Source organism: Saxophila tyrrhenica, assembly GCF_035928015.1.
Source record: "Saxophila tyrrhenica strain CCFEE 5935 chromosome Unknown scaffold_7, whole genome shotgun sequence".
NCBI classification, from domain to species: Eukaryota; Fungi; Ascomycota; class Dothideomycetes; order Mycosphaerellales; family Extremaceae; genus Saxophila; species Saxophila tyrrhenica.
The window spans coordinates 146,950-169,847 of NW_027041739.1; the positions used below are offsets into that span (position 1 = coordinate 146,950).

The 22,898-nt window shown below is 54.8% G+C and overlaps 13 protein-coding genes across 13 annotated transcripts; 6 read left to right on the forward strand and 7 right to left on the reverse strand.

Annotated features, from left to right (window-relative positions):
• Positions 1-107: 107 nt before the first annotated feature.
• On the forward strand, positions 108-836 carry LTR77_004729 (uncharacterized protein; the record flags this gene model as incomplete). The annotated part of the gene is made up of 1 exon (XM_064801981.1): positions 108-836. The coding sequence occupies one exon, from the start codon at positions 108-110 to the stop codon at positions 834-836; it is 729 nt and encodes a 242-aa protein (XP_064659342.1).
• Positions 837-1,171: 335 nt separating this feature from the next.
• On the reverse strand, positions 1,172-2,101 carry LTR77_004730 (uncharacterized protein; the record flags this gene model as incomplete). The annotated part of the gene is made up of 1 exon (XM_064801982.1): positions 1,172-2,101. One exon carries the CDS (start codon positions 2,099-2,101, stop codon positions 1,172-1,174), a length of 930 nt encoding a protein of 309 aa, XP_064659343.1.
• A 739-nt stretch (positions 2,102-2,840) lies between these two features.
• On the forward strand, positions 2,841-3,648 carry NHP2 (snoRNA-binding protein; the record flags this gene model as incomplete). Its single annotated transcript, XM_064801983.1, has 2 exons — positions 2,841-3,204; positions 3,260-3,648. The coding sequence occupies 2 exons, from the start codon at positions 2,841-2,843 to the stop codon at positions 3,646-3,648; spliced, it is 753 nt and encodes a 250-aa protein (XP_064659344.1).
• Positions 3,649-3,902: 254 nt separating this feature from the next.
• On the reverse strand, positions 3,903-4,890 carry LTR77_004732 (uncharacterized protein; the record flags this gene model as incomplete). The annotated part of the gene is made up of 2 exons (XM_064801984.1): positions 3,903-4,546; positions 4,602-4,890. The coding sequence occupies 2 exons, from the start codon at positions 4,888-4,890 to the stop codon at positions 3,903-3,905; spliced, it is 933 nt and encodes a 310-aa protein (XP_064659345.1).
• Positions 4,891-5,049: 159 nt separating this feature from the next.
• Positions 5,050-7,992, reverse strand: PAB1_2 (Protein phosphatase PP2A regulatory subunit B; the record flags this gene model as incomplete). The annotated part of the gene is made up of 5 exons (XM_064801985.1): positions 5,050-5,366; positions 5,511-5,906; positions 5,956-6,334; positions 6,408-7,311; positions 7,367-7,992. The coding sequence occupies 5 exons, from the start codon at positions 7,990-7,992 to the stop codon at positions 5,050-5,052; spliced, it is 2,622 nt and encodes an 873-aa protein (XP_064659346.1).
• Positions 7,993-8,547: 555 nt separating this feature from the next.
• On the reverse strand, positions 8,548-9,830 carry LTR77_004734 (uncharacterized protein; the record flags this gene model as incomplete). The annotated part of the gene is made up of 2 exons (XM_064801986.1): positions 8,548-9,110; positions 9,161-9,830. The coding sequence occupies 2 exons, from the start codon at positions 9,828-9,830 to the stop codon at positions 8,548-8,550; spliced, it is 1,233 nt and encodes a 410-aa protein (XP_064659347.1).
• A 905-nt stretch (positions 9,831-10,735) lies between these two features.
• Positions 10,736-11,871, forward strand: LTR77_004735 (uncharacterized protein; the record flags this gene model as incomplete). Its single annotated transcript, XM_064801987.1, has 4 exons — positions 10,736-10,817; positions 10,942-11,357; positions 11,410-11,478; positions 11,530-11,871. 4 exons carry the CDS (start codon positions 10,736-10,738, stop codon positions 11,869-11,871), a joined length of 909 nt encoding a protein of 302 aa, XP_064659348.1.
• A 29-nt stretch (positions 11,872-11,900) lies between these two features.
• LTR77_004736 (uncharacterized protein) lies at positions 11,901-12,896 on the forward strand (the record flags this gene model as incomplete). Its single annotated transcript, XM_064801988.1, has 1 exon — positions 11,901-12,896. One exon carries the CDS (start codon positions 11,901-11,903, stop codon positions 12,894-12,896), a length of 996 nt encoding a protein of 331 aa, XP_064659349.1.
• Positions 12,897-13,378: 482 nt separating this feature from the next.
• Positions 13,379-14,806, forward strand: LTR77_004737 (uncharacterized protein; the record flags this gene model as incomplete). Its single annotated transcript, XM_064801989.1, has 1 exon — positions 13,379-14,806. One exon carries the CDS (start codon positions 13,379-13,381, stop codon positions 14,804-14,806), a length of 1,428 nt encoding a protein of 475 aa, XP_064659350.1.
• A 908-nt stretch (positions 14,807-15,714) lies between these two features.
• On the reverse strand, positions 15,715-16,862 carry LTR77_004738 (uncharacterized protein; the record flags this gene model as incomplete). The annotated part of the gene is made up of 4 exons (XM_064801990.1): positions 15,715-15,840; positions 15,944-16,420; positions 16,522-16,657; positions 16,690-16,862. 4 exons carry the CDS (start codon positions 16,860-16,862, stop codon positions 15,715-15,717), a joined length of 912 nt encoding a protein of 303 aa, XP_064659351.1.
• A 731-nt stretch (positions 16,863-17,593) lies between these two features.
• LTR77_004739 (uncharacterized protein) lies at positions 17,594-19,216 on the forward strand (the record flags this gene model as incomplete). The annotated part of the gene is made up of 3 exons (XM_064801991.1): positions 17,594-18,200; positions 18,371-18,627; positions 18,701-19,216. 3 exons carry the CDS (start codon positions 17,594-17,596, stop codon positions 19,214-19,216), a joined length of 1,380 nt encoding a protein of 459 aa, XP_064659352.1.
• A 1,063-nt stretch (positions 19,217-20,279) lies between these two features.
• LTR77_004740 (uncharacterized protein) lies at positions 20,280-21,491 on the reverse strand (the record flags this gene model as incomplete). Its single annotated transcript, XM_064801992.1, has 2 exons — positions 20,280-20,494; positions 20,552-21,491. 2 exons carry the CDS (start codon positions 21,489-21,491, stop codon positions 20,280-20,282), a joined length of 1,155 nt encoding a protein of 384 aa, XP_064659353.1.
• A 301-nt stretch (positions 21,492-21,792) lies between these two features.
• Positions 21,793-22,255, reverse strand: LTR77_004741 (uncharacterized protein; the record flags this gene model as incomplete). Its single annotated transcript, XM_064801993.1, has 2 exons — positions 21,793-21,923; positions 21,979-22,255. The coding sequence occupies 2 exons, from the start codon at positions 22,253-22,255 to the stop codon at positions 21,793-21,795; spliced, it is 408 nt and encodes a 135-aa protein (XP_064659354.1).
• Positions 22,256-22,898: the final 643 nt, after the last annotated feature.

Sequence of the window (22,898 nt, forward strand, 5' to 3'; positions counted from 1 at the left end):
CCAAGGCCCTCCACGGCACTGCCCCCCAAATCTACTACGATACGTGCCTCATTCTCTCCATCTCTGTTCTTCTTTCTCTCTCCCGCGTCTCTTGCCATCAGTCCAACATGTCTCCTCCAGAAGAAATCCACCACAGCTATCAATACACGCCACTGAAGCATCCCGAAGACATCCGGCTCCTGCACATCGACCGCTCGCGGAACCCAACCACTCCGCTCAGGTGCTATCTCGAGACTGTCTCGCTAGAAGCGCATCCATATTACACGACGCTATCGTACGCCTGGGGGCCAACTTACGCAAACGAATCGCATTTCACGCATACCATCTGGATCGATGGCCTTCTCGTCCCCGTGACAGAGAGCCTTCGTGGAGCGCTAGTGGCAGTAAGACGGCACTTCAACGCGGGTCAAACACCTCTTCCCATCTGGGCGGACGCTGTTTGCATTGACCAATCCAGCAACAGCGAGCGTACCGCTCAGGGCGCCGAGGTAACATGTGCCCACCACGATGAGGACGAGGACCCACATGCTCCTCTTCTTGGACGGCCTCTTGGTGACACTTTGACCAGTGAAGTTGACATACCCATTAAACACCCAAGGGTTAGAGACGTCTGTGGCATTGATCTGCCTACGCACAACGCTACGACAAGAGATCTCGAGACCTACCAGCTACGCTCTTCCGTGTTCGCGAGAATTGATCTTGAAGCCATTGCGGAGCGGCTACTCGCTTCGATGGGCACGAAACTTGGTGTAAAATTCCCACCAGGCGCAGATCCGAAGGACATTCATTTGCAAACACAGAAGAAAACATATCAACGAGACATCTGGATCGTATGAGAGGCTGCGATGGGTTGAACGACACTGTACTACTGCGGCCGGCGCAATGCTATTGCTGTCACGCTCTGTAGGGACACTGGGCGATCTTCATTCCCAACTTGCTGAAGAACGAAGACCGCGGGGACATGCCAATTACACTGCGACCCAACGAGCGCCTCCGCTGATAGAGTCCACGGGAAGGAAAACTAGACATGGCCAACATATACCGTCTGGCCCTCTAGCGGAGCCTCCTCCTGCTTCGCCGAGAGTCCTCTCCTGATCTTGTCGTAGTGCTCTCCATTGTAAAAATCATATGCCAGATTTAGCAAGAACACAACGTTCAACACCGAGTACAGCTAGTCGCTCACTGCCGCACCAAAGATCAGACGATAGCATGTCGTGCCCGGCTTCTGGATTTGCTTTGAATCCTTGCAGGAGAAAGCGCCTACGTTCGCCAGCGTCGCTGCAACAACACCAGGCACCAGCATTACCGTCTTCCAGCTGAACGAGATCATCCATAATCGATCTGCTCCGAGGTCGTAGTAAGACCGCCGCATCAGGAACCACACCGTCCATGCGGTCAACTTTGTTGCGAACAGGAACAGCAGACGCAAAGCAACGAGTGCGATGTGTAGATGGCTGTCCACATCGTCGCTGGCGAACACAAGCCAGATCAACAATGCTGTGCCGATCGATGTCTCTACGAGCTGAGCGCGGCGGAGCCAGTAGCCTACCAGGTGGTGGCGAGTGTAGTAGAAAGACCGCCCGGCTGATGAGAGAAAGAATACAGCGGTCAGGATCGACAGTGACTGATAGACGATCGGAGTGGTGGAGCCAACGCAGGAGATGAAGGGCCAAGCTGAGTACTGCGACGCTATCCTTTCTCGGTCCCCGATTGCTGGATCGTCGGGGAGGCGGAGGTAGAGCGTGAGGAAGAGGACGATGATGACCACTTCGAGAAGTAACGAAGTAATGGGTAGATAGCATCCTGCTTTGAGCATCTTCGAGAACGTGGGCCAGGTGGACGATTCGATCATGGTCTTCCAGGATGACCTTCGGCTCGTTGACTCAGGACTGTCCTCGACATCGTCTAGCTTTTTGTACTGCTTTCCACGAAACTGTGGAACCCAGGCATTCCTGGCGCGAAGGCTCCTCCATTTCATCGATTTGAACCATTTGGTAGCTCCAGTCTGGCAGTTTCTCGGCGTTGCATAGGGATGTTCATCTGATAGTTGCTCGTAGTGCTCCGACCGCCTCCAGGCTTCAAGCTTCTCGATCATCTCCATGCTAGCTCGTCCCAAGTTAACAGAAGATGTTATGAATAATCCGTAGGGCTCCGACAACACGTCAACCTTGGGAGCAAGAAGGGCATCTAGTGCAAGGATGGACGAAAAACGCAAGTCTTGCAGGAGATGATGTGTGTACCTACATCTCGGCGGAAACAGGACCGGATTTATTCCTGTCGGGGCTTGAGAGGATAGCACTCGCTTCAACGTCTTTTCTCAATACGATCTGCACAGCTGAGAAGCTCGCGAGGCTATACAACAGGCGGCTTTTGGCCCCAAACTGCACGCTTCCTTCCCAAACCGGAAGCCGTTCAAGTTCGCAGATTAGAACGCATGCTCGTAGGCCCCGCAGACGTAATGAGAACACTTGAAGGATGATGTGAGGCAGAACGAATGATGAGAATATACTTGTCTTTCTTCCAACACTGAGGACACAGGATACGGGTCTGCCAATATGTTGTGAGTGCGTTCTAACAGCAGACTGATACAGACATCCTGTCGGCGGCAGAAGTAGTTTACGAAAAGACCAGGAGGCAGTAATGCAAATCGTTGTCAGAGACGGCAGATTCGTGATATACCTTTGTACATTTTCCAGGAGTGAGCGTGAAGGAGATGAGGCTCAGTAGCCTTTCACCGCCTTGGCGGCAGAATTCTCGAGCTCGGGCCTCAATCGCAACCTCAAAGCTCCGAAAAAGTTCGAGACTCCAGCTCGTCGACCACACCGCACCTGTATACCACAATGGCGTCCGTCGAACCCGAAGCGCGCAAGGAGAGGAGGGACAAGAAAGACAAGAAAGACAAGAAGCGCAAGCACTCGGAGACTGTCGCTGACGCGGACGAGGTGGAAGTTGTCGCAGAGAAGAAAAAGAAGAAGGACAAGAAGCGGAAGTCGACTGATGGCGCGGACGCTGAGGCGGTGATGGTGGTGGATACGGATGGTGTCAAAGACGAGGACGACGACAAGAAGGTCGTTGCCAAGGTAGAGGAAGACGACAAGAAGGTCGTCGCGAAGATCGAGGATCCTCTCGCTGCGCTTGTGCCCTTCGCAAATCCACTGGCTGGAGAAAAGGATGGGAAGAAGGTTATGAAGAGTGTCAAGAAGGGTATGTACTAAGCAGCGGGACACCGGCGATTCGACCCATACTGATCGTTTTGCAGCGGCCAAGCATAAGCACATCACCCGCGGCGTCAAGGAGACCGTGAAAGCGATCCGGAAGTCGCCCATGTCCACCCCTGCAACCCTCGGCAGTGATGTCTTACCTCATGGCATTGTCATCATCGCAGCCGACATCTCGCCCATGGATGTCATAAGTCACATTCCTGTGCTTTGCGAAGATCACAACATCCCGTACATCTTCGTGCCAAACCGAGGAGAACTAGGCTCAGCAGGAAGCACGAAGCGGCCGACGAGCGTGGTCATGATCACTGAGGGTCTGCGAGGCGCAAAGAAGGATGCCGTCGACAAGGAGGGCGAGAAGGAGTTTCAGGAGACGTACAAGGAGCTGCATCGCACCGCGATGAAGCTGGGGCAGACGATCATGGTGTGAATGCCCCCACAACACCATGCGTCGGGAGCTAGTTGGGCGTTTGAGGCGTCTAGAAAGGCGACGGGATCAGATGGCATGTATCAAAGTGTTCACAATGATATGACGTCCAATTGCAGTATAGGACTATCCCAAGCTACCTACAGGTCAGATCTCCTACGTTCTAGCACCATCCAAATCACGCTCGCAGGCACATCCAAAGAATCCAGCACCATCACAGCGCAAGCAAAGCCCATCAACCCAAACGCTCCTCCGACCTACTTCTTCTCCGCCTTCTTCTCCGCCTTAGCATCAGCCCTCCTCTCCTTCTTCGTCTTCTCCGGCGCTGTAGTCTTCTTGCCCGCACCACTTGCAGCTGCCGGCATCGGACCCAGGTTCTTCGTCCCGGTCAGCACCTCATTCGCCGACTCCTCGAGCGGATAGCTCAGAACCGCCGAGCGACCCTCGTTCATGAGCTTCTCTACCTTCACGCCGGGCTTGCTGCCGCCCTTCTGCTCCTGCTCCAGCTTCTGTATCGTGCTCAACAACTTGTTGCGCTTCTCACGCTCGTTCAGGACTTGTAGCAGTGGGATCTCCGGACTCTCTGGCGCCTTGACACCACAAGCTTGTTCCACCTGAATTTCCAGCCTGTCCACATTACGAGTGAAAACCTCCTTCTGCTCAGGAGTCATGGATATCAGGGCGCCTTCGGCATGGGTGTCTGCGACAATATTCTTGACTTTCGCCATCACCCCCTCAACGAGCTTTGGGCTCCTGATCCAAGTGCCATCAGCTCTCTTCAAGGCCTGGATGGCAGAGAGGGTTGCGACAGATGCGTGAGCAAGGATCTCCTTGGTCGGAGGATACTCCAGGACGCAGCTAGGGTGGTGCTCCGACGCGGAAGCGGGACAGTTGCAATACCCTGCTATGAGGTTAGCTTGGTCTTGGATGTTATAAGGGTATAGGGGATGGACTACCTTGCTCCGGCCCTGCGTCTTGTCTAGCCTTGAATTTTTCAACCATATCTGGCGCCAGATTGCCTACCGTGCGAAGATGTTTCTCGATCACCTCCACACCAGACCCATTGGGTGGATTGGCCATTCTCTCACAAAGAGCTTCATATTGTGCCTTCTGCTCCGAGCTCATGGACTCGGTGACTTCGTCCGCTTTGGCGGCCGCCACAAGGGCCTTGATATTGTCAAGGCGGGCCAGAATTGCTTTCGGGTCCCAGCGCGTGTTGGGGTCGCTCTCTCGGATGGCTCGCATCTCCTGAAAAATCTTGAAGTCCGCGATCCTGAGGGTCGCACACACCGCTGCACTGGCAAGGACGCAGTGTGAGTCGTGCTTGTCACCAAGTGAGGCTGGGCAGCTGCAGTATGCTACTGGGAGATCAGCTGACTTTATGTGATGGATGAGGTGGATGGGTCAGATACCTTGCGTTGGCGGTGGGTCCTGGCTACCCTCCTGCATCCTTTTTGCCACATCTGCCGGCGGACCCGCTACTCTGGTGAGTTCGTACTCCAGATCATCAATACCAGACTTGTCCTTAGGATTCGCTATGCGGTCCCAGATGTCCTCGTACCTGGCCTTCTGCTCTGCATTCATGGACTGGGTAACTTTGTGCGCTTTGATTGACGTCGTGATCCTCCTAATCCTGCCGAGTGAGGCCTGCGCCTCTTCCCTGTCTTGAGGCTTCCTGGGATCGGTGTCTATGGCCTTGTCAATCTCGCTGACAATTGCGGCTACGGCAATATTGAGTATCCTTGCGACAGAGGGGATGATTAAAGGGCAATTGGGATGATGCTGCGAGGAAGGGCAGCCGCATCGGGCTGCTATGTTGTTAGGTCTATCTCTCCAAGATTGCAAGCGGGAAGGGGGCAACGTACCTCGTACTGGCACTCCCTCGTTGACGGTCATGGCCGCAAACGCCTCTTCCAATGCCGCCACCTGCTCGTCGTGTGGCCGGTGACCATGCGTGTTCATGACCTCCATCAGGTTCGCCAGCTTGTTCAGAGCCACTGCATTCAAACCCTTCTGCTCGAGGCTTGTCGACGAGTCTTCAGCGTTTGCGTGCTGATAATTCGCGATGATGCTCGTTATCATGCCAGCTTTCGCTGTGCGGGCATTCTCATCAAGAGGGTTGCCGTCTGCATCGTTCGGGTAGTCCTTGAGCTCGTGGAGGATGGCGCGGTGAGCGCGGCCGACGAGGTCTTCGTCAATGCTTCGGCCTAGGGGACAGCTGAGTAGGTGCTCTGGTCCAGTGCCGGGGCAGTTGCAGCTCGCTATAGTGACGTTAGCGCGATACAGTAAACCGTGAAGGGGGCAAGTTACGCTGTTGATCGGTCTCAGACTCCGTCTGCTCCGGGTCCGCCTGCGCCTGGAATGCTGCCCTCCTCATCGCCATCCGCTTCTTCGCCAGCTCAAGTTCCAGCGCCCAGGGATCCGGGACGGCGTCAGGAAGCAGATTCAGCGGATCAACAGCGCAAGGCTCCGCGAACTTGTTAACAGGCCAGTCGGTGCTGATGTACGCCTGCGGTATAAGCGCCTTCCCCCCTTTCTTGCTCCCGAAAATCAGATTATACTTGTCCACCAGCCTGACGCCGTCGCCCTCTTTCAGAAGATTCTTGATGGCCGCGCCAGTGGCGACGACGTGGTTCGGGCTGACTTCTTTGTACTCAACGAATTCGCCGGCGATTTCGTCGAAGATAGTCTGGAAGATCACACAAAGTTAGCGCTGTGTCTCACACCAGATCGAGTTTGAAAGTGGCACAACACGAACGTACCCAGAACGCCGCATCGCTCAGCTTCTTCACCCCCGGCTCGTCCCTCGCACACGTCGCCCTGTAGTACCGCAGTATGCTGTCCGCTTGTACAGACGCCTGGTCCGACTTCGCCAGCCACTCGCGCAGCAACAAATGCACTCGGTTCTTCGGAGGCACGTTCTGCGTTATCCTTACTTCTTCCACGTTGTGCCACGCATCGTCAGAGGACTGTGTGACCATCATCCACGGCATGTATTCGCTCTGCCACCAGGCTTTGGGGTTGTAGAGCGCCTTCCAAGTCACGCCCTGGACGAAGTCGAGGACCATGTCTTCATCTGGGTTCAGAGCACGGGTGCCGGGGAACTCGTAGAAGATGAGGGAGATGAGTTGTCGTAGGGTTGGAGACTCTGTCCAGCGGTGTTGATGTGGAGGAACGTTGTCGTGAGCATAGGAGGAGAAGAGGGCGAACAGGATGTCTGTCGGGTTTATCCAGGATTTTTCGTCGACCTCAAGGTATGTATCGATCCAGATGCTAATGTAGTCATCTGGGTCGAGCTCAAGAGCGTCCATGGTGCCGTGTTTGCTCATAATGTTCCGGGTGAAATGGCGGTATTTGTGCATGCTTTTAGCACTATTGGCAATACTTCGAGGCAGCGGACGCCCAACCTTGGAAGCGATGCTGGTATCGTCGGACTCATCGTCTTCATCAAAAGTGAAGCTGAGGGGGTCTTCATGACCGCTGAGCACAGTCTTGTTGCCGCCAGCGGAGAAGACAAAGGTAGAAGCAGTCGGTCCCTTCTTTACCGCAATCTGGGACGCAGGATGAAACAGCTCTTCTTCCAGGACCCCGTGCTCCCTCACATGATCATTGTATACTTTGACAGCAAGATCCACCTCGCGGCGGAGTGCAGCATCGTCTTGTGTGCTAGAGAGTAGTCAGAAAAGCCATCCACGGAGACAGGAAAAGTTCCTCGACTTACAGCTTGAGTAGAACCTCATTGCCGTTCTCAATCAACATGCCAGTGATCTTTCCAACGAGCTCTGGTTGCAGTGCAGCAATCTTGGGGTAGATAGCATTTCCCAGAATCTGCTTCTTCTGGAAGGGAAGGGCGATGATGTATTGATCCATATCGACACCAGGGTAAAGTGATTCGTTCTGCTCCCCATAGTGAGCAATAGCCGCGTTGGCGATGGCTTTCAATCGCTGGTTCTGGTCTGTCAGCTCCATCAGTTGCCTGACCTTCTCGAAGGCGGCGGCAGACAAGTCGCCGGCGTTGGTCAATCTTTGTTCGGGCTTCCACGTAGGCAGTGTTTCCAAGTCCCTGGACTCTGTGGCCTTTTGCTTCCCACTTCGCTTAGCCTGCTGAACGGCCGGATCGTTCTGGTCAATTTGGTTGGAGTCTTCCTCCTTGAGCTCCCGGAATTTCTGTAGGTTCCGCAAGGTCTCTTCCGCGATTCGACGTTTCTCCTCGTTAGAGTCCCTGTCTCCCACATCAGTCGTCACAGCAGCAGGGCGTGGTGCTTGCGACTGTGCAGACGATACAGCCGGAGCTCGCGTCGGAGTGGCCTTCTTCTTGCCATTGCGCTTGGTGTTTCGACTTGGCATGATGTCGTTCGAGGATGGGTGCTTGTGATTTTTGGGATGTTGCTTCTTACTCTTACAGATGTACTGTGGTGTAAGTGGTAGAAGGCTTGGTGTAGAGGAAAGAGAAAAGAAATATGCGCAGCTCCGGCGAAGAAGATATAGGACTCGCAAGCAGAACGCAAACAAGCAGACAGTTAATGATGGGACATTTGAGTCCTCCTGCTGACCGAGTGATGTTTGTAAGGAATGGAGCAAAGAACAAACCTCTATTGACTTGATGTCGAGTGGCCGCAAGTACTACTGTCGACGGCAGTAAGTCTGGATTCGAAGCGAGCACGGTATTTCCACAGGCTGTATTCACGGATGGCCAGGGGCGCGGAAGAACTCATGGGCCTGCGGGCTGCTGCAGTGTAAGGCAGCACAGCGCCGGTCGACGTCGTGCGGAGCATATGGCTTTTCGTTTCTGTTTATAGGTCAGTAGGCCAGCCCGCTGGGCGCAAGTAGTACGACCTCTTCGCCAAATTGTCGCAAGTTTCGTGGAATAGAATCTTGAAGCTTCAGACCATGCATACTCATCTACATGAACCTCTTCTCATCACCCTGTCCAGGCGTCACCGGCGACAAGATCCCGTCCGTCGCCACGGTACCTGACCGCTTCCCTCGCCGCATGTCCTTGACAAACTCCGTCAGCTGGAAACACCAGCCGCCTGCCACCAAGATGCCGCTGATGACGTTCACAAGCCGGACAAACAACTTCGGTATCGAGCTCCATTCCTCGGCAATGGTGAGTAAGATCGGCTCAATGTCAAACTTGACAAACACTCCGGGCACGTGGTTCTCCGGTACTGGATGACTCTGCTCTGTGACAGCGTACTGGTTGGTGAAGACGTGGTTCCTGCTGTAGCGGTGCGGATGCTGTTCTAAGCCGTCGGAGCCAGAGGACGGTGACTCGTGGTACTTGTCGATGCTGCGGAGGGATTTGGGGTCGGTGGTGTAGATGGTTGGGACCACGGAGAGGTAGTATTGATACTTGTAGAAATGTGACTCAGTGGTGGCAACGGTGCTATCCAGAGGGTTGATGAGTGATGGATAGAATGGGCCGAACGAGAGCTCGTTGACGTGGTGGGAGAAGTTGAAGCCTAGATAGTGGATCAGTGGGTGCTGCGTTTAGAGAGTAGGGAGTGCTTACTGGTGTGGTCTAGATGCTGCCCAAACTCCATGTAGCCATGTCCGCGAGCTGTAATGTGGAAGTCGCCCTGGACCTTGTTCGTATGCATAGTGCCGTATATCCTACAGCTGTCCGGCTCTGTTCGCCGTGGTAATTTAGGCGTCTTCGACCACTTCTTGCTACTCTTCGCCGCGCCCATATAGTCATGCACATCCTCTTCCCGATACTCGCCGAATCCAGGATAGCCACTCAGATCTAATCGTTCCTGTTTCGACGCGCCTAACTTGCCCTTCCCAGAGCCAACCCATTGACCCCATAATGTGCCGTCCCTCTTCAATGCTGTTCCCGCCAGTATTCGATCGCCTGAAGCGTCCTGCAGATTCACATGCAAGTCCTCGCACCGCATGGCAACCACCACATCCATGTTGATCTGCAAGTCATGTCCAACTCCCTGCTCGACAGAGAACGTGTGCGTTGTCTCGCCCACCCACCACCGCTTCAGCTCGCTCCACGTCAGGAACACGCTCGCGCATATTAAGAAGACAGTCCAGGCACTGCCGCTGCTCGTCTTCTCCGTGTAGCTGGGTTTGACTTTTGGAAATGCATCGAATGATTTTACCGCGCTGATGGCGGAGGCCGGATCGCTGCCGAAGTGGGACTCGTCGAGCCCCTTGTCCGCGAAGCCATTCATTGCTGGCAATAACGCAGCGGAGATGCTGCGGTTGGTGGAGGTTATCGGAGGAGCATTGGGCGGCGGTGGTGAGCACGAGGATATGTGCTTACAATGGAATCTAGACAACTTTCATCTGACATTGAGGCTGAAACGTGGATATGCAGGGTCAGCTGGTCTGTGCGCTCGAAGGTGCAAGCGGAAGACTTCACTCCCTCCGACTTCACTTCGCTTTCTGCGACCCTCTGGTATGGAACACGGGCCGCCACCATGCCATCCCAGAACGTGCTCCGGAATGCTGGGCTACCCTCAACCACTCCGTATCGCCAAACCCCTGGAACTGGTCGGGCCAGCTACTGTCAAAGCGGCGTTGAACAAAGGCTTCAACGAGCACAATGAACCAGAGTATCCGGACTCCTCACGGGACACGGCCTGGAAGAGTGAGGGCGTTCTCTTTTCCCGGAGAACTTTCTCGCCCCTCCCATTCCACGGAAGCAGCTGCTTCTCGAACGTGCTCTCTTGCCCAAGAATGGTGACGGCAAACCTTGAGATGGCCTTTGTACCGGTTTATATAAATTGTGGAGAAGCTGGTTTTCCATTCCCATGGCTTCATTCTATATCATTCGGACGAATTTTCGTATACAGTGCCAGGAAGGCCCTGCTTCGAGCGTGATCGCGTGCGTTAGTCCTAGGAACTGCTGGCGGGCGACCAATGCAGGCCAGGTGGGACGCCAGATGCAGCTATACTCCCCTTCAGAAAGGTGACTTCGTCCGGCTGTCCTGCACTGCAGTGTTGCTGCAAGCATGGTATGTGCAAACAAAGGGTGGTGCCCATCTCTGCTAATCACGAGCCAGACAAACGACTCTCGGAGTTCATTGAGTCCATGAATCCTGAGCATCAAGCTCGCTCAACGACCCAAGCCCTCATGGCTGAGATGGCGTATAGATATCGTGGACTCCGCATCGGCACCAGCCGCTCCCGCCCTGCTTGGTCGGACGCGTGGAGTGGTTTGACATGTGAATTTTTTACTAGGCACCCCGCACGGATCACCTCCTTTCCCCCGTCTGTTTCAACACCCTGTGTCAACAGTTCTCCTTCCGCTCTCTTTCCAGAAATCACTCTTGTACGCAGTCAAGGCGCAACCAGCGCACAGTCATGGCCATGGGTCCAACGCATCATCCAGTGCAGTAGCAGGTCGCTATCAGGCGTACAAAACGGGAACGCAGAACATTGCCGACTGGCTTGTCGCCGCTGCAAGCCGTTGTTGCGATCTCACCACCATTATTGCATCCCGCGAGAGCAGCACATCTAAGGCTGCGAAGAAGACGCAAGGAGGCCTTGTAGACGTGGCCCTGTGTAGTCAAGATCTTGTCGGGCTGGCTGAGGCCATTGCTGACAGCGCCGACCAAGTCAGGATTCCGCTACGCGTCCTGACCAACCTGAACACTGTCATCGGAGCACGACAGGAGTTCGCCAACTGGCACTCTTCACGAAAAGATGCCAGCGAGTTCAGGAAGGAGAACGATGGCCATGTTTACTTCATCAAGGTAGGTGAAAAACTTGGCATTTGACGATGACACGAGCTAACGGGTCCTCCAGGTACTCCAGCGCGTTCACGACATCTTGAAGGGGGCGCGTAGCAAGCCGCCGGCTGGCGCAGCAGCTTCAGTGAGGAGCGCCAGTCCCGAGCCAGTCCATCTCCAGGCCACCAGTCAGTAGGACGTCCTTAGCGACCTTCTCGCATCCCTACATGTCGAGGAGCCAGATGCATCTCCGTTCAGTACGAACTCCTTGAAATCCTTCCACCTGAACGCTGCTTCGTTAAAGCTAGACGAGCAGCAAGAAACCAGCGCGTTTGAGCTGTGGTGCTTCCTGCAAGACCTCAACGACGTGCGTCAGGATGTTCGGGCGAGATCAGCTTCCTCATCGCCAGTGCCATCACCGACACGGCTTTTGGTCTACTCAGATGTGCAGATGCAGAGTTCTCAGCGACCAGCTCTCTTGAACATGTCCTGGCTGCCGCCCACCTCTACAGATGTCTTCGCGCAATGGGTGTCATGAATGACGACTGGCATGACATGGAAATAGCGATGGCATCCTTTGGCTGTCACCCGCCCTTATTCCCAAGGCCCCCTTCAGCGACGCTCAGCAATACTGCGGCATTCCGGCAGTACAATATCAATCTAGGGTTACCGCCAGATGGGTTTCCTAAGGGAGACGACAGAGAAATGGCTGCTACGAAAGTGATGCGGAACCGCATTCGCAAGATTCACGTCGTTTCGCCGCTTCTCAGGACCCTCAGCGACAGAGGTATCTGGCAAAACTTAGGACTTGCTCGTACTAAGAGCAAGGCAGTACAGATCGCGCTGTATCAAATGACCGCATCGGCACAGCACGACCAAAGCATCGCCTCAAACCCCAAAGGTGCCTCAGAGAAAGCCAACTTCACCCCATCGCAACTTTTGGCGACCTTCAGGAAGACTTTGATCGCTGACGAGCCGATGTTGAACTTTGATCTCATTAGCTTTGCCGAAAGCTGCGGCTCGCTTCTGTCAACGCTGGCGGCATCATTGCACAGCAACTTCGGGATTGGAAATGATCCTAGTGACTACTGGAACAATACGGACATGGTCTTGTCGCTCTTGCAGTGCCACGCAAACAGTCCGCTTATTCAGTTCGCCGCGTCTGCTATTAGGAACCATCTAAGTCACTCTAGCGACAAGTTCTTGAAGCCAGCCAACGAGCATTCAAGCGGCAAGATCCCGGCACACCTTGGTCCCAGCATCCCCCTCAAGCCACATCACGGCAGCAAGGAGCGGGTCAAGATGTCATCCATGCTTGACCGTTCAGGCGCCGGCTACGAGTTCTCCGGCAAGACAATTGCTGCATACCATCCGGGCGTTGTCGCAGAGCAGCCGAAACCAGTCGACGGATTCAGCGCTCCTCCGGCAGTGGGCACTGAGACGGATCAAGAGGCTTTTCAGCACGGTGCAAGGCTCGTGTACTTTGGCGCTGCGCTGCCGGTGTGCATTCTAAAGGCACAGAACCAGAAGGAGAAGGGTATGCTGGGTCCAGAGCTGTGCTGAGGAGGGATCGTGCTGGTCACGGAGGCTCCCGAGTATGATGGGACGATTGGACAGAGATGTGCTGGAAATAGAAGTAGGCTGGTCTGTTTGTTTTTGAGATACCCACATCGCGTTGGAATTGGAGATTTAGAGGTACAAGGGAGAACTGGAGCGAGAGCACGACTGGCAAGTATGGACAGATTGATAGAGCATTACCCTCGCAGCAGAACGTATATGTCTCCCCATCCCAATTACTTTCACAGCCGCTTGGAGAAAGATCATAGCAAAATGCTCATGCCGACATCTCGGCCCAAGCCCTCACCTCCACTTTGACCGGAAATAAGACTCCACGTGGTGACGCTCGGGAATACATCTCAGTACGTACTTCAACTCAACAACATATCAAGACGATTGCCGGCAATTGCCACTGAGGTCAAGTAATCTAGCTTTCCTTCTTTCTTTTCCAATCTTCAACCAGACCAGAAAGAGTACATCACCACACTATGACTACAACAAACGGCGCCAACGGCCACACCAACGGTAACACAGAGATACCCGCAACCAAGATCCTCGCCAACTTCGTCTCGTCCGCCTCGACCAACCAACTAACCCCAGCCCTCCGCGAGAAAGCCAAGGAAGTAGTAATTGACTACATCGGCGTCGTCGTCGGCGCAATCGACAATGCCACTTCAACCGAACCAATCTACAACGCCATCCTCGCTCTGCAAGGTCAGGGTACCAAAGGACCATGTACCGTCCTGGCGAAGGGAGAGCCGCATATGCTGCCCCAGTATGCCGCACTCTTGAACTCAGCGTTCGGCCACTCCCTAGACTTCGACGACACGCATGCGCCTGGCACACTGCATGCGGGTGTTACGTCCATTTCGGCTGCAATGACGCAGGCAGAGCTGCAGGCGGAGAAGGCGAGTAGTGAGGACTTCATGCTCGCTGTCTCCGTGGCCTACGAAGTGACTTGTCGAATTGGCCGGGAGTTGGGCTTCTTCTCCTACGATCGTGGATTCCACAACACCAGCATCGCCGGCATCTTCGGCGCCGTATCCGCCATAGCCGTGCTCAAGAAACTCTCCCCCCAAGTAATCGAAGACGCCTTCGGCCTCGCCGGTAGCAAATCAGCAGGCTCAATGCAATACCTCGACAACGGCTCCTGGAACAAACGCCTGCACCCGGGCTTCGCCGTCCACGACGCCTTCATGTGCGTCTCCCTAGCCGAAGCCGGGGTCGTGGGCGCCACGAAAATCATCGAAGGCAAAATGGGTTTCCTGCAGGCTTACAGCCCGAACCCCAACCCGGACCTCCATCGTCTCACAGCAAACCTTGGGAAGGAATGGATCTGGGAAGGCTCGTCGCTGAAACCATACCCAGCGTGCCGCATGACCCACGGCTTCATCGAGCTCTGCGGTAACATTGCCGAGAGGCACGGAGGCAAAGTCTCAGCTGCCGACGTCAAGCACATCACCCTCACCACATCCCCATCCTGTTTCAAACTCGTCGGCGATCCGACACCAAATAAGATCCACCCGGAAAACCAAATCGACGGCCAGTTCTCCGCATACTTCCAAGCGGCCAACGCGCTGACCTACGGCTCCTCAACGGGGATGAAAGCCTACCAGCGCCTGCAAGATGCAGACATCAACGCCCTCTGCGACAAAATCTCCGTGGAGCGGGATAGCAGCATGCACTCTTTCCAAGCACGGATGCGGATCGAGTGGTCCGATGGGAAGACGGATGATTTCAAGCAGGACTTCCCGCTTGGAGAGGTGGAGCATTCATTCACGAGGGATAAGGTGGATGAGAAGTTTTTGAGTCTTGCGGTGCCGGTGTATGGGAAGGGGAGAGCGGGGGAGATTATTCGGGCGGTGGATGGGTTGGAGGGGAGGAGGGTGGAGGATTTGCTTGTGCTGTTAAGGTGAGGTGGGGAGTTGTAGATAGGGACGAAATACTGGAATGGTGTTCGTACCTGCGGCGAGCATGTCTTCTTGAACTTGCGAATAGAAGCATGAGAGGAGTGATGTGTCCATTCAGCTTCGTCTGCATGCCGGAGAGCCGTTCGTCGGAAGCGAGGCTCAGGAGTCTTCTCCAAGACGCACACACTTCCGAGAAGGCATTGGTCAGCCGTGCAAGAGTCGACTGCGTCTTACAGAAGACGCTGCTTCAAGCCATACATCCTCTCGACCGCACGAGCAGCAGCACGCAAGACGTGATGTGCCCATATCGTTCCACTATGCACGCTCGAGAAGGCCTCATCTGAGTCTACTGTCAAGCAGCCTTCTCGGATAGGTGGACAAGTCGAAGACATTTTAAAATGCTGCAGAGTAATCTATTGTGTCTCGGGGAAGAAGCTTAGCTGGATGTAAGCACTCTTCCCGAACACACGGAGGAGGCTGCAGAGGAAGCGACGCATACATGTCCTCTCGCCAGGGTGCTCGAGAAGCGCTCGTCTGATTTGAAGGATTAGTAGGCTTCTCGAAGACGCGAAATAGCTGAAGTGGTTTTGAACGGTCGCATAGCGGCGTGGCATTGCATCAGAGAAGAAGCTATCCAGCGCTTCCCCTCCCATCCTTTCCCCAAAACAGAACGCCCGCAAAATGCACCCTACCTCCCATAACACCCCAAGCCCCTCCAGAGAGCACCGCCCACCCTAATCAGCACAAGCCCAGTCAATCATATCCAGCGCAAACGCCCCTCCCTCCGCAACCAACTCTCGAAACTCCTTCTCCCTCCGCAGCCCCCGAATAGCCCCCCCTGCATAACTCGCCACAGCCTCGCGCAGCGCATCGGATCGCGGAGAATGGTGCTCCGGCGTGTTTTTGTGGACGTATCAGATCAGCGTGACGAGCTCGGGGGCGACGAGGATGCGCCAGCTCAGGGCGCCGTTGAGGGCGGTGGCGGTTTTGTGCATGAGGTCCGGGATGTCGAAGCGTTCGGCGAAGATGTAGAGGTTGGCCTGGGAGGGGGTTAGCGGGGTTCTCCGGCGCCGAGACGGGGGGAGAAATGTATCAGAGCGCGGCATGGTGTGCGATGCTGTCTTGGAGAAGGGGGCGACTTACGTGGCTCATGACGGCGGGAAGGTACTCCAGCTGCTCGTCGTTCGGGTGTTTGATGAATTCTGAACTGGCCTTAAATGGGCCGGTGGTGATGATGTTTGCTCGCTTCTCGCGCTTCCGCTGCTTCGCCTGGCGGTTGGAGTACGACTTGGACTCGTCGCTTTCGTACCATTGGTATTCGCTCTTGTAGCAGGCCCATTCGCATTCTCCCAAGACCTTGCCATGTTTGCAGACGTCTGCTGGTGCCGTTATAGTATTCGTCGCATCATCTTGGGAGGTTTGGCTCTGGTCGAGTACGCCAATAACATCTTCTGACGAGGCTGCGTTAGGCTTGATGCTGGGCTCGTTCTCGTCGCCATGTTGCTCCGATTCGGCTACATCGGGAGCAGGCCGGGTTGGCAGCGCTGGGTTGTAGTCGCCTCTGTAGAGCCACTCCACGAAGCGGGTGAAGGTGGCCTTGTCGACGTCTTGGAGGACGACCTGCAGTACCGGCAGCGATTAGCAAGTTTCTCCGAAAAGGAGGCAGGCTAAGAACATCACAGCACGCCACATAGCGCTTGATGCTGTCTCGGAGAGCGTACGAAGCCCTGCTGCGATTCTCTCATGCCGCCCTCGATCATCGCTTTCAGCGGCAACGAGCATTGCGTCACGAGCTCGCTGTGCACGTTGAACGGCGTGCCCTCGACGATAAAGCGGAATGGTGGGTTGATGAAGATGCTACGGAGACAGTCAGCGGGAACAAAACGGACAATTTAGGCTGACTGGTTACTTTTCGCTGTTGGTCGACAAGTTGCAGGTAATGGGCTGTAGACACAAGGATTAGTAGGTTCTCGAACTCCCCATCGTCTGCACAGCGCTTCGTGGCGCCCCAGAACGTCTGAAGCCGTCTCGGAGAAGCCGTCCAGGAGGTGCTGCGTTTCATAGCTGGTCGGCGCTCGTGTGCATTTGGCGGAAGATATTAGTTGCTGATCTGACATAGGTGGCCTCTTGCAGGCCTGCGTTCAGGTCTGTGCTGGATGTCTTGTTGAAGGCATGCCCAGCGTGTCTTGCTAAGAAAGGCTCCTCCGACATCGAGACAAGTAAAAAGCACCACGAAACGCTGCAGAGCGCTTGATCTTGCGTGCGAGACTTACCGTGGTGGAGATGTATGTGTGTCAGAGACAATGAGGATCTGCCAGAGTGACTGTCAGCAGCTGTTTACAGAGTTTACGCGTGATTGTGTGGCCAGCTGCGATGGCAATGGTTGTGTCTGTTCGAGAGAAAGTCGAAAGCCCAGAAGTTGTTCTTGAAGTCGCGATTTAGACTTTATCCAGAAAGCTTAGCTGTACGTCACGTGTTGCTTGTCACCCCACCTTGCCCACCTTCCCCAGATCGACAGCGGGCGAAATGTGGATGACACGGAGGCGCATCGCTCAGCCTCTTCTCTTCTCGTATTCCACCATCTTCCCGTCCCTGGTGAAGAATAGCCTGAAGACGAAGCGAGAAGGGAGGTTTGATGAAAACGTCGAACAAACACCAATGTAGACCTGCTTCCACGAGCCCCACGAGGCCAGGCGCATGCGACTCTGCGACAACGAATATAACACCTGATCGACTGCCTGGACTGCGGGCGCACACACTCCAGCAGCACAACAATCGTTCTAACCACCCACCATGCGCTTCCGAGCCCTCGTTACGGCCACCGCCGCCCTCCTCTCCTCCACCACCACCGCCATCGAGCTTAACATCCAGTCCGACGACTCGATCAAAAATGCCGCCTCCGAAATCGCCCATGACATGATGACCTGGTACATTGGCAACCAAACCGGCCAGACCCCAGGCATTCTCGTCCCCGTCGATGTATACTACTGGTGGCTGGCCGGCGCCATGATGGGCACGCTGATAGATTACTGGTACTACACCGGCGACGACAGCTACAACGACATCGTGACCGAAGCCATCCTATGGCAAGCCAGCGACACGCGCGACTTTATGCCGCCGAACCAGACGAAGACGGAGGGCAACGACGATCAAGCGTTCTGGGGCTTTACTGCAATGACCGCAGCGGAGTACAAGTTCCCGAATCCGCCCTCAGACCAGCCGCAGTGGCTGGAGTTGGCGCAGGGCACGTGGAATAGTCAGCAGTTGCGCTGGGATACGGGTTACTGTGGTGGAGGGCTGCGGTGGCAGATCTTTCCGTGGAATACAGGGTATGATTACAAGAATACGCCAAGCAACGCTGGTTTCATCAATTTGGGTGCTCGGTTGTATGCCTATACTGGTGAGTTCAATCCGTGCTTGAGACAAACACTCAAGCTTTTGTTTCGCGATGTTGGCGATTCTTGAAGGGTGGACCAGATGGGGTCTACAATTCACCTTGGCCGCGCCTTGTCATCCTTGGCTACCTCTTAGCATTCCTTGAATTACCCGACTGACACTTCTATTCATCAGACAACGAGACCTACGCCGAATGGACGGAAAAGGTCTGGGACTGGCTCGTCGAAACCGACCTCATCACCGACGAGACCAACCCGCCAGCTTGGCGCATCCTCGACGGCAGCTGGATCCGCGACAACTGCACCATCACGAGCCCCATCCAATGGAGCTACAACATCGGGATGCTGCTCAACGCCGCGGCCGTAATGTGGAACGCCACTGGAGACGCGAAGTGGGAGGAGCGCGTTAATGGGATCTGGAGCGCTACTGGAGTACGTACCATCCCTCCTCTACCTCACCGCTCATCTCCACCATCCCAACGCTAACACTTTGATTGCTCATCAGCCCTTCTTTCACGACCAAATCATGTTCGAAGCCGCCTGCGAAAAGCGCGGCAACTGCAACACGGATCAACTCTCCTTCAAAGCCTACCTCTCCCGCTTCCTCGCCGCCAGCACCAAATGGATGCCCCAGCTCTACGACTCCGTCTCCCCCTACCTCGCCGCCTCCGCCCAAGCTGCCGCGTCCCAATGCACGGGCACCATCGGCGGCCTCGTCGGTAGCGCCTGTGGCTTCGAGTGGTCCGAGGCGCCGACGTGGGACGGCACGTATGGGTTCGGCCAGCAGATGGATGCGCTGGAGGTGGTGTTGAGCCAGCTGATTCAGGGGGCGGATCATCCTGTTACGGCGAAGAAGGGCGGGATTTCCAAGGGGGATCCGTCGGCGGGGACGGGTGGGGACGGGACGGTGTCGAGTGTGCCAATGCGGGAGATTACGACGGGTGATAAGGCCGGCGCGGGGGTGTTGACGGCTGCGGTATTGGTTGCGTGGGTGGGGGGTGCTTGGTGGATGGTTTCGTAGTGGGATGGGAATGGGAACACGAATGGGATGATGAGAGGATTGGCACGATTTGACGATGATGGCGGTAATGTGTTATGAGGTTATGGGTATGAGTATTCATGTCTGGATTATGAACCGGGAAAAATAGCGACGGATTCGCTGTGGTGCTGATGCAGTATATAGCCATTCTCGAAAGGCTCACAAGAGCTTCTTGTTTGAACAACCTCTCTTCTTGCCCTTCGCTGGTTTCGTAGTATCGACGTCGTTCGCAGCCTCCATCTCGGCTCCTATCGTAAGGAGCGTGCTTCGACAGCGCATGCACTGTGAAACTCGGCAGAGAGGAAAGGAAGACGGCAGCCGAGGCGGTGTCGAAAACACAGGAAGCTGGGCATACAGCTGCTGGTGGGTCCCATGGCTCAACATTCGTTCCCTGGCCATTGACTCCATCAGTGACAAAGAGTGCAAGAGATCCTGCCAGAGCTGAAAAGTCCATCAGAGTTCAACCTGCCACAACCCACAAAGACGCCATACCTTTTGTTTCGCAACGTCATACCACCTGAATTTGCGGCGGAAGGAGACCGCTCGATCGCTTTCACCGGCATGCTGGTCACCTCGCAGGCAGTCATCTTCAGCGAGCTGTCCTCCCTCTGTGCAGTTGCTTATCTCGAAGATTGCCGTCGCGGGAAGCCATGAAGTCGGAGATCGCCCTCACCAATGCTTGGACCAAAGCTCGCTACGGCCCTCGGGGTGTGCACGAGCCTTTGAACTTGTCAGAGCAGACGTTCTTCGACGTCCTTTGTGCAGATCTTGGTATTGAGTGCCATCGCAAGCGAGGCACAAAGGCAATGCTAGGGCTCGATCGAATGGTGAGGGAGTGGTTCCAGCCATCCCGACCTTCCCATTATCGTGGGTTGGTTGATGAGTTCCTCAGCAATGCGTATCGTCGCGCAACTTATCAAGCTGCGACGCCGAATAAGGCGAGCAGATCCAAAGGCCTCACAGTAACAGAGGCGGAGGTCAATGGAGATGGATACCAGCTTACCAGCGCAGCCCATCTGTCATTGGATGGGATCTGGATTCAGCCTCAAGTAGCTGTAGCGCACTGTGCGTCGATAAATGCTCGCAAGGCGCTTGACGATTCTCCCAACCCATCGAAGCCTTGTTGTAGAATCTTTCGCCCGGCGAGCCCGTTCGCGAAGTCCAGGGCTTGTTTTGTTGTCCAACAGTACGGATCTCCGTCGTCTACTGGCCGGCCAATTAGGCTGAAAAGGATACCGGCAATGAATGTGTCGCCTGCGCCTATACCTCGTTAGCTTCCAAGATGACACTGCATGTTGTTAAGTCATAAAGTTTTACCAGTGGTGTCGACAATCGCTCGAACGTTGTTGATGTATGCCGGACTGTGCACAACGTCCCAGCCCTCTTTATTCTCTGCTGGGTTGAATGGTGGAAGAGGGAGGCGAAGACCCCAGGCTCCTAGCGCTCCCCACGTGCATACGAGAAATCCCTGGCCCGAACGGCGTGGGTCGTCATGTAACTCATGTTGCTGTAAGAGTTCTGCTTGTGCTTCAAGGCAGACTTTGGCATTTGTGTAGCCTTCTCCCTCCGCCCAATTTCTTGAGTAGAAGACTACATCGGCCTCATAGGCCAACGCTTGGAGACCTTCCCTGCCAGGCTTTTCCAGCTCCACCGATATGCGGCCGTTGAGGCGTGGCTCACTGCGGATGTACTGAATGCATTCCAGAGTGGTCTCGGGGACTCTGCCTTCGAAGTGAAACCACATGTCTTCAATATCGGCTCCGCTGTCCATCCTCGTGCGGTGCTCTAGAAGTTTGCCACAGGCCATGTGGAATTCGTCGAAAGTCATCTCTGGTAGAGGGTTGTGGTTGACAATAGTTCTTGTTGAGTCCGTCTCACTTGCGATGATGTAGGACGACACAGGCTCCATCTGGTCCTCGCGGTAGATGCAGAAATCTAAATCAGCGCGGTCAAGTGAAGAGCGAATGAACTCCGTGTTGGTGCATGTCTTCGCTGGAAGAACTGAGATCAATGCACAGTCGATGTAGGCAGGCCGCCCATCCTGTACCTCAGAATCGACGTCCGGGTATGCACCGTCGTTCTCGTCTTGACGTACAAGCTGCTGCAGGACTTCCAGTGTGTTGGGAGCATTGCCGCCTCGTCGCTTCTGGAGTGAAGTAGCCCGCAGTTTTGAGTCTTCTGCTGGAAAGTGCGGCACTGTCAGGATGGTGTCGATGGCACAAGCGCCCACCCCCACCAGCAGCGTAGCACATGGCATAGTTCCAGCTTTCTTTCGATAGAGGATGAAGGAGAGAATGGATGGAGTCGAGTTGAAGCGGTGGAGACTCCGTTGGCTTGGCACTCAAAAGCCTTGTTCCAGGAGGTGAGTTGCTCTTGCGTTGATCGAGCACAGGTATCTTGATATTCTCCCGAGTCATGTGAAGCTCTGTGAGGTGAGATGGCAAGGTACACTTTGGAAGAAATTTACAAGGCGCATGAGGTGGCTTCAAGGCCGTCTCAAGTGGTATGTGCAATATCCACAACATACACCCAAGTATTCTGAGTTCTACAGCATGTCGTTAGAAATCCTCCGGGAAGTTCCTTCTGATAGCTGTAATAACCTCCCCAGGACCATTGGAGAACATGATCTTGATGCCAGGTCGAGCCTGCACGGCATTATTGACCAATTTCTCGAACAACTCAGTATGCTCTGTTCGGGATCGTCAGCTCCCAAGTCTCCCATCAGCACAACAGCATCTGCAGACCTTTGTGCCCCCGAAGTCCGAAGCCAACATTGAAGCCAACAGCCTCATGACTTTTGAGTGCCTCTGTGAACCGCTTCATCGTATCCTCTGGGTCTTGAGGGTTTGCATCGACAGCAATAACGTCGAATCCTGCATCGTTTGCTTTCTGAATACTCTCTGCCAGCATTGCCTTGACTTTGCTCTGAGCGTCTGCGCCGAAATGCTTCAGCGCATTGGCATCGCTGCCGGCGTACTGTCCCAGTCCAGAGGAGATAATCGTTTTGCGAGGAGCAGCCATATTGTCTCACCCGATCAATGATGTCATGGGTGAGCAGTATCTGAAGCATGAGTTGGGCAAGTCATGGTTGAAATAGGCATGCGGCATCTGCTTACTCATGACCGCAGCGATCAGACTTCAAGATGAACAGTGCTACCTTACAACAACATTCTGGCCCCCCGATACATCGACGTGTAGTCATCATCCATGATCTCGAAACAACCGGATATCGGCAAGCCTCATCAACCCACAGACGCCTACCGCCGCCTTCATTGCAGGTCGGACACGGGACGACCTCACTGCTGAGGACGGCACAGCAGACAACATCTTGTACAGGAATGAGCTTCCTTTTCGGACCTGCGGAGGTAGCAAGCCTCTCAGCGCAAGAGAACCCTTTGCGGTCTCATACGTCCGCGTCCGGTACGATGTACATATGCCAATTGCCTGAGGATGGCTTACAGCTGTGCCCAACGCAGCCCACGCTGCTGGCTCGCCAGCGCGCGTGCGCGCAGATGTGATAGCGCTAAAGTCCTGCTGTGTAACATAGCTTCGTGTCACAGTCCCGGACGAAAGACGGTTCTGTATTGCTGCTTCTTCTTTCGATTTCCTCACCGCTGTCTTTCGAACCCAGGAGACGCTTTCGTCTTTCTCACTGTCATACTCG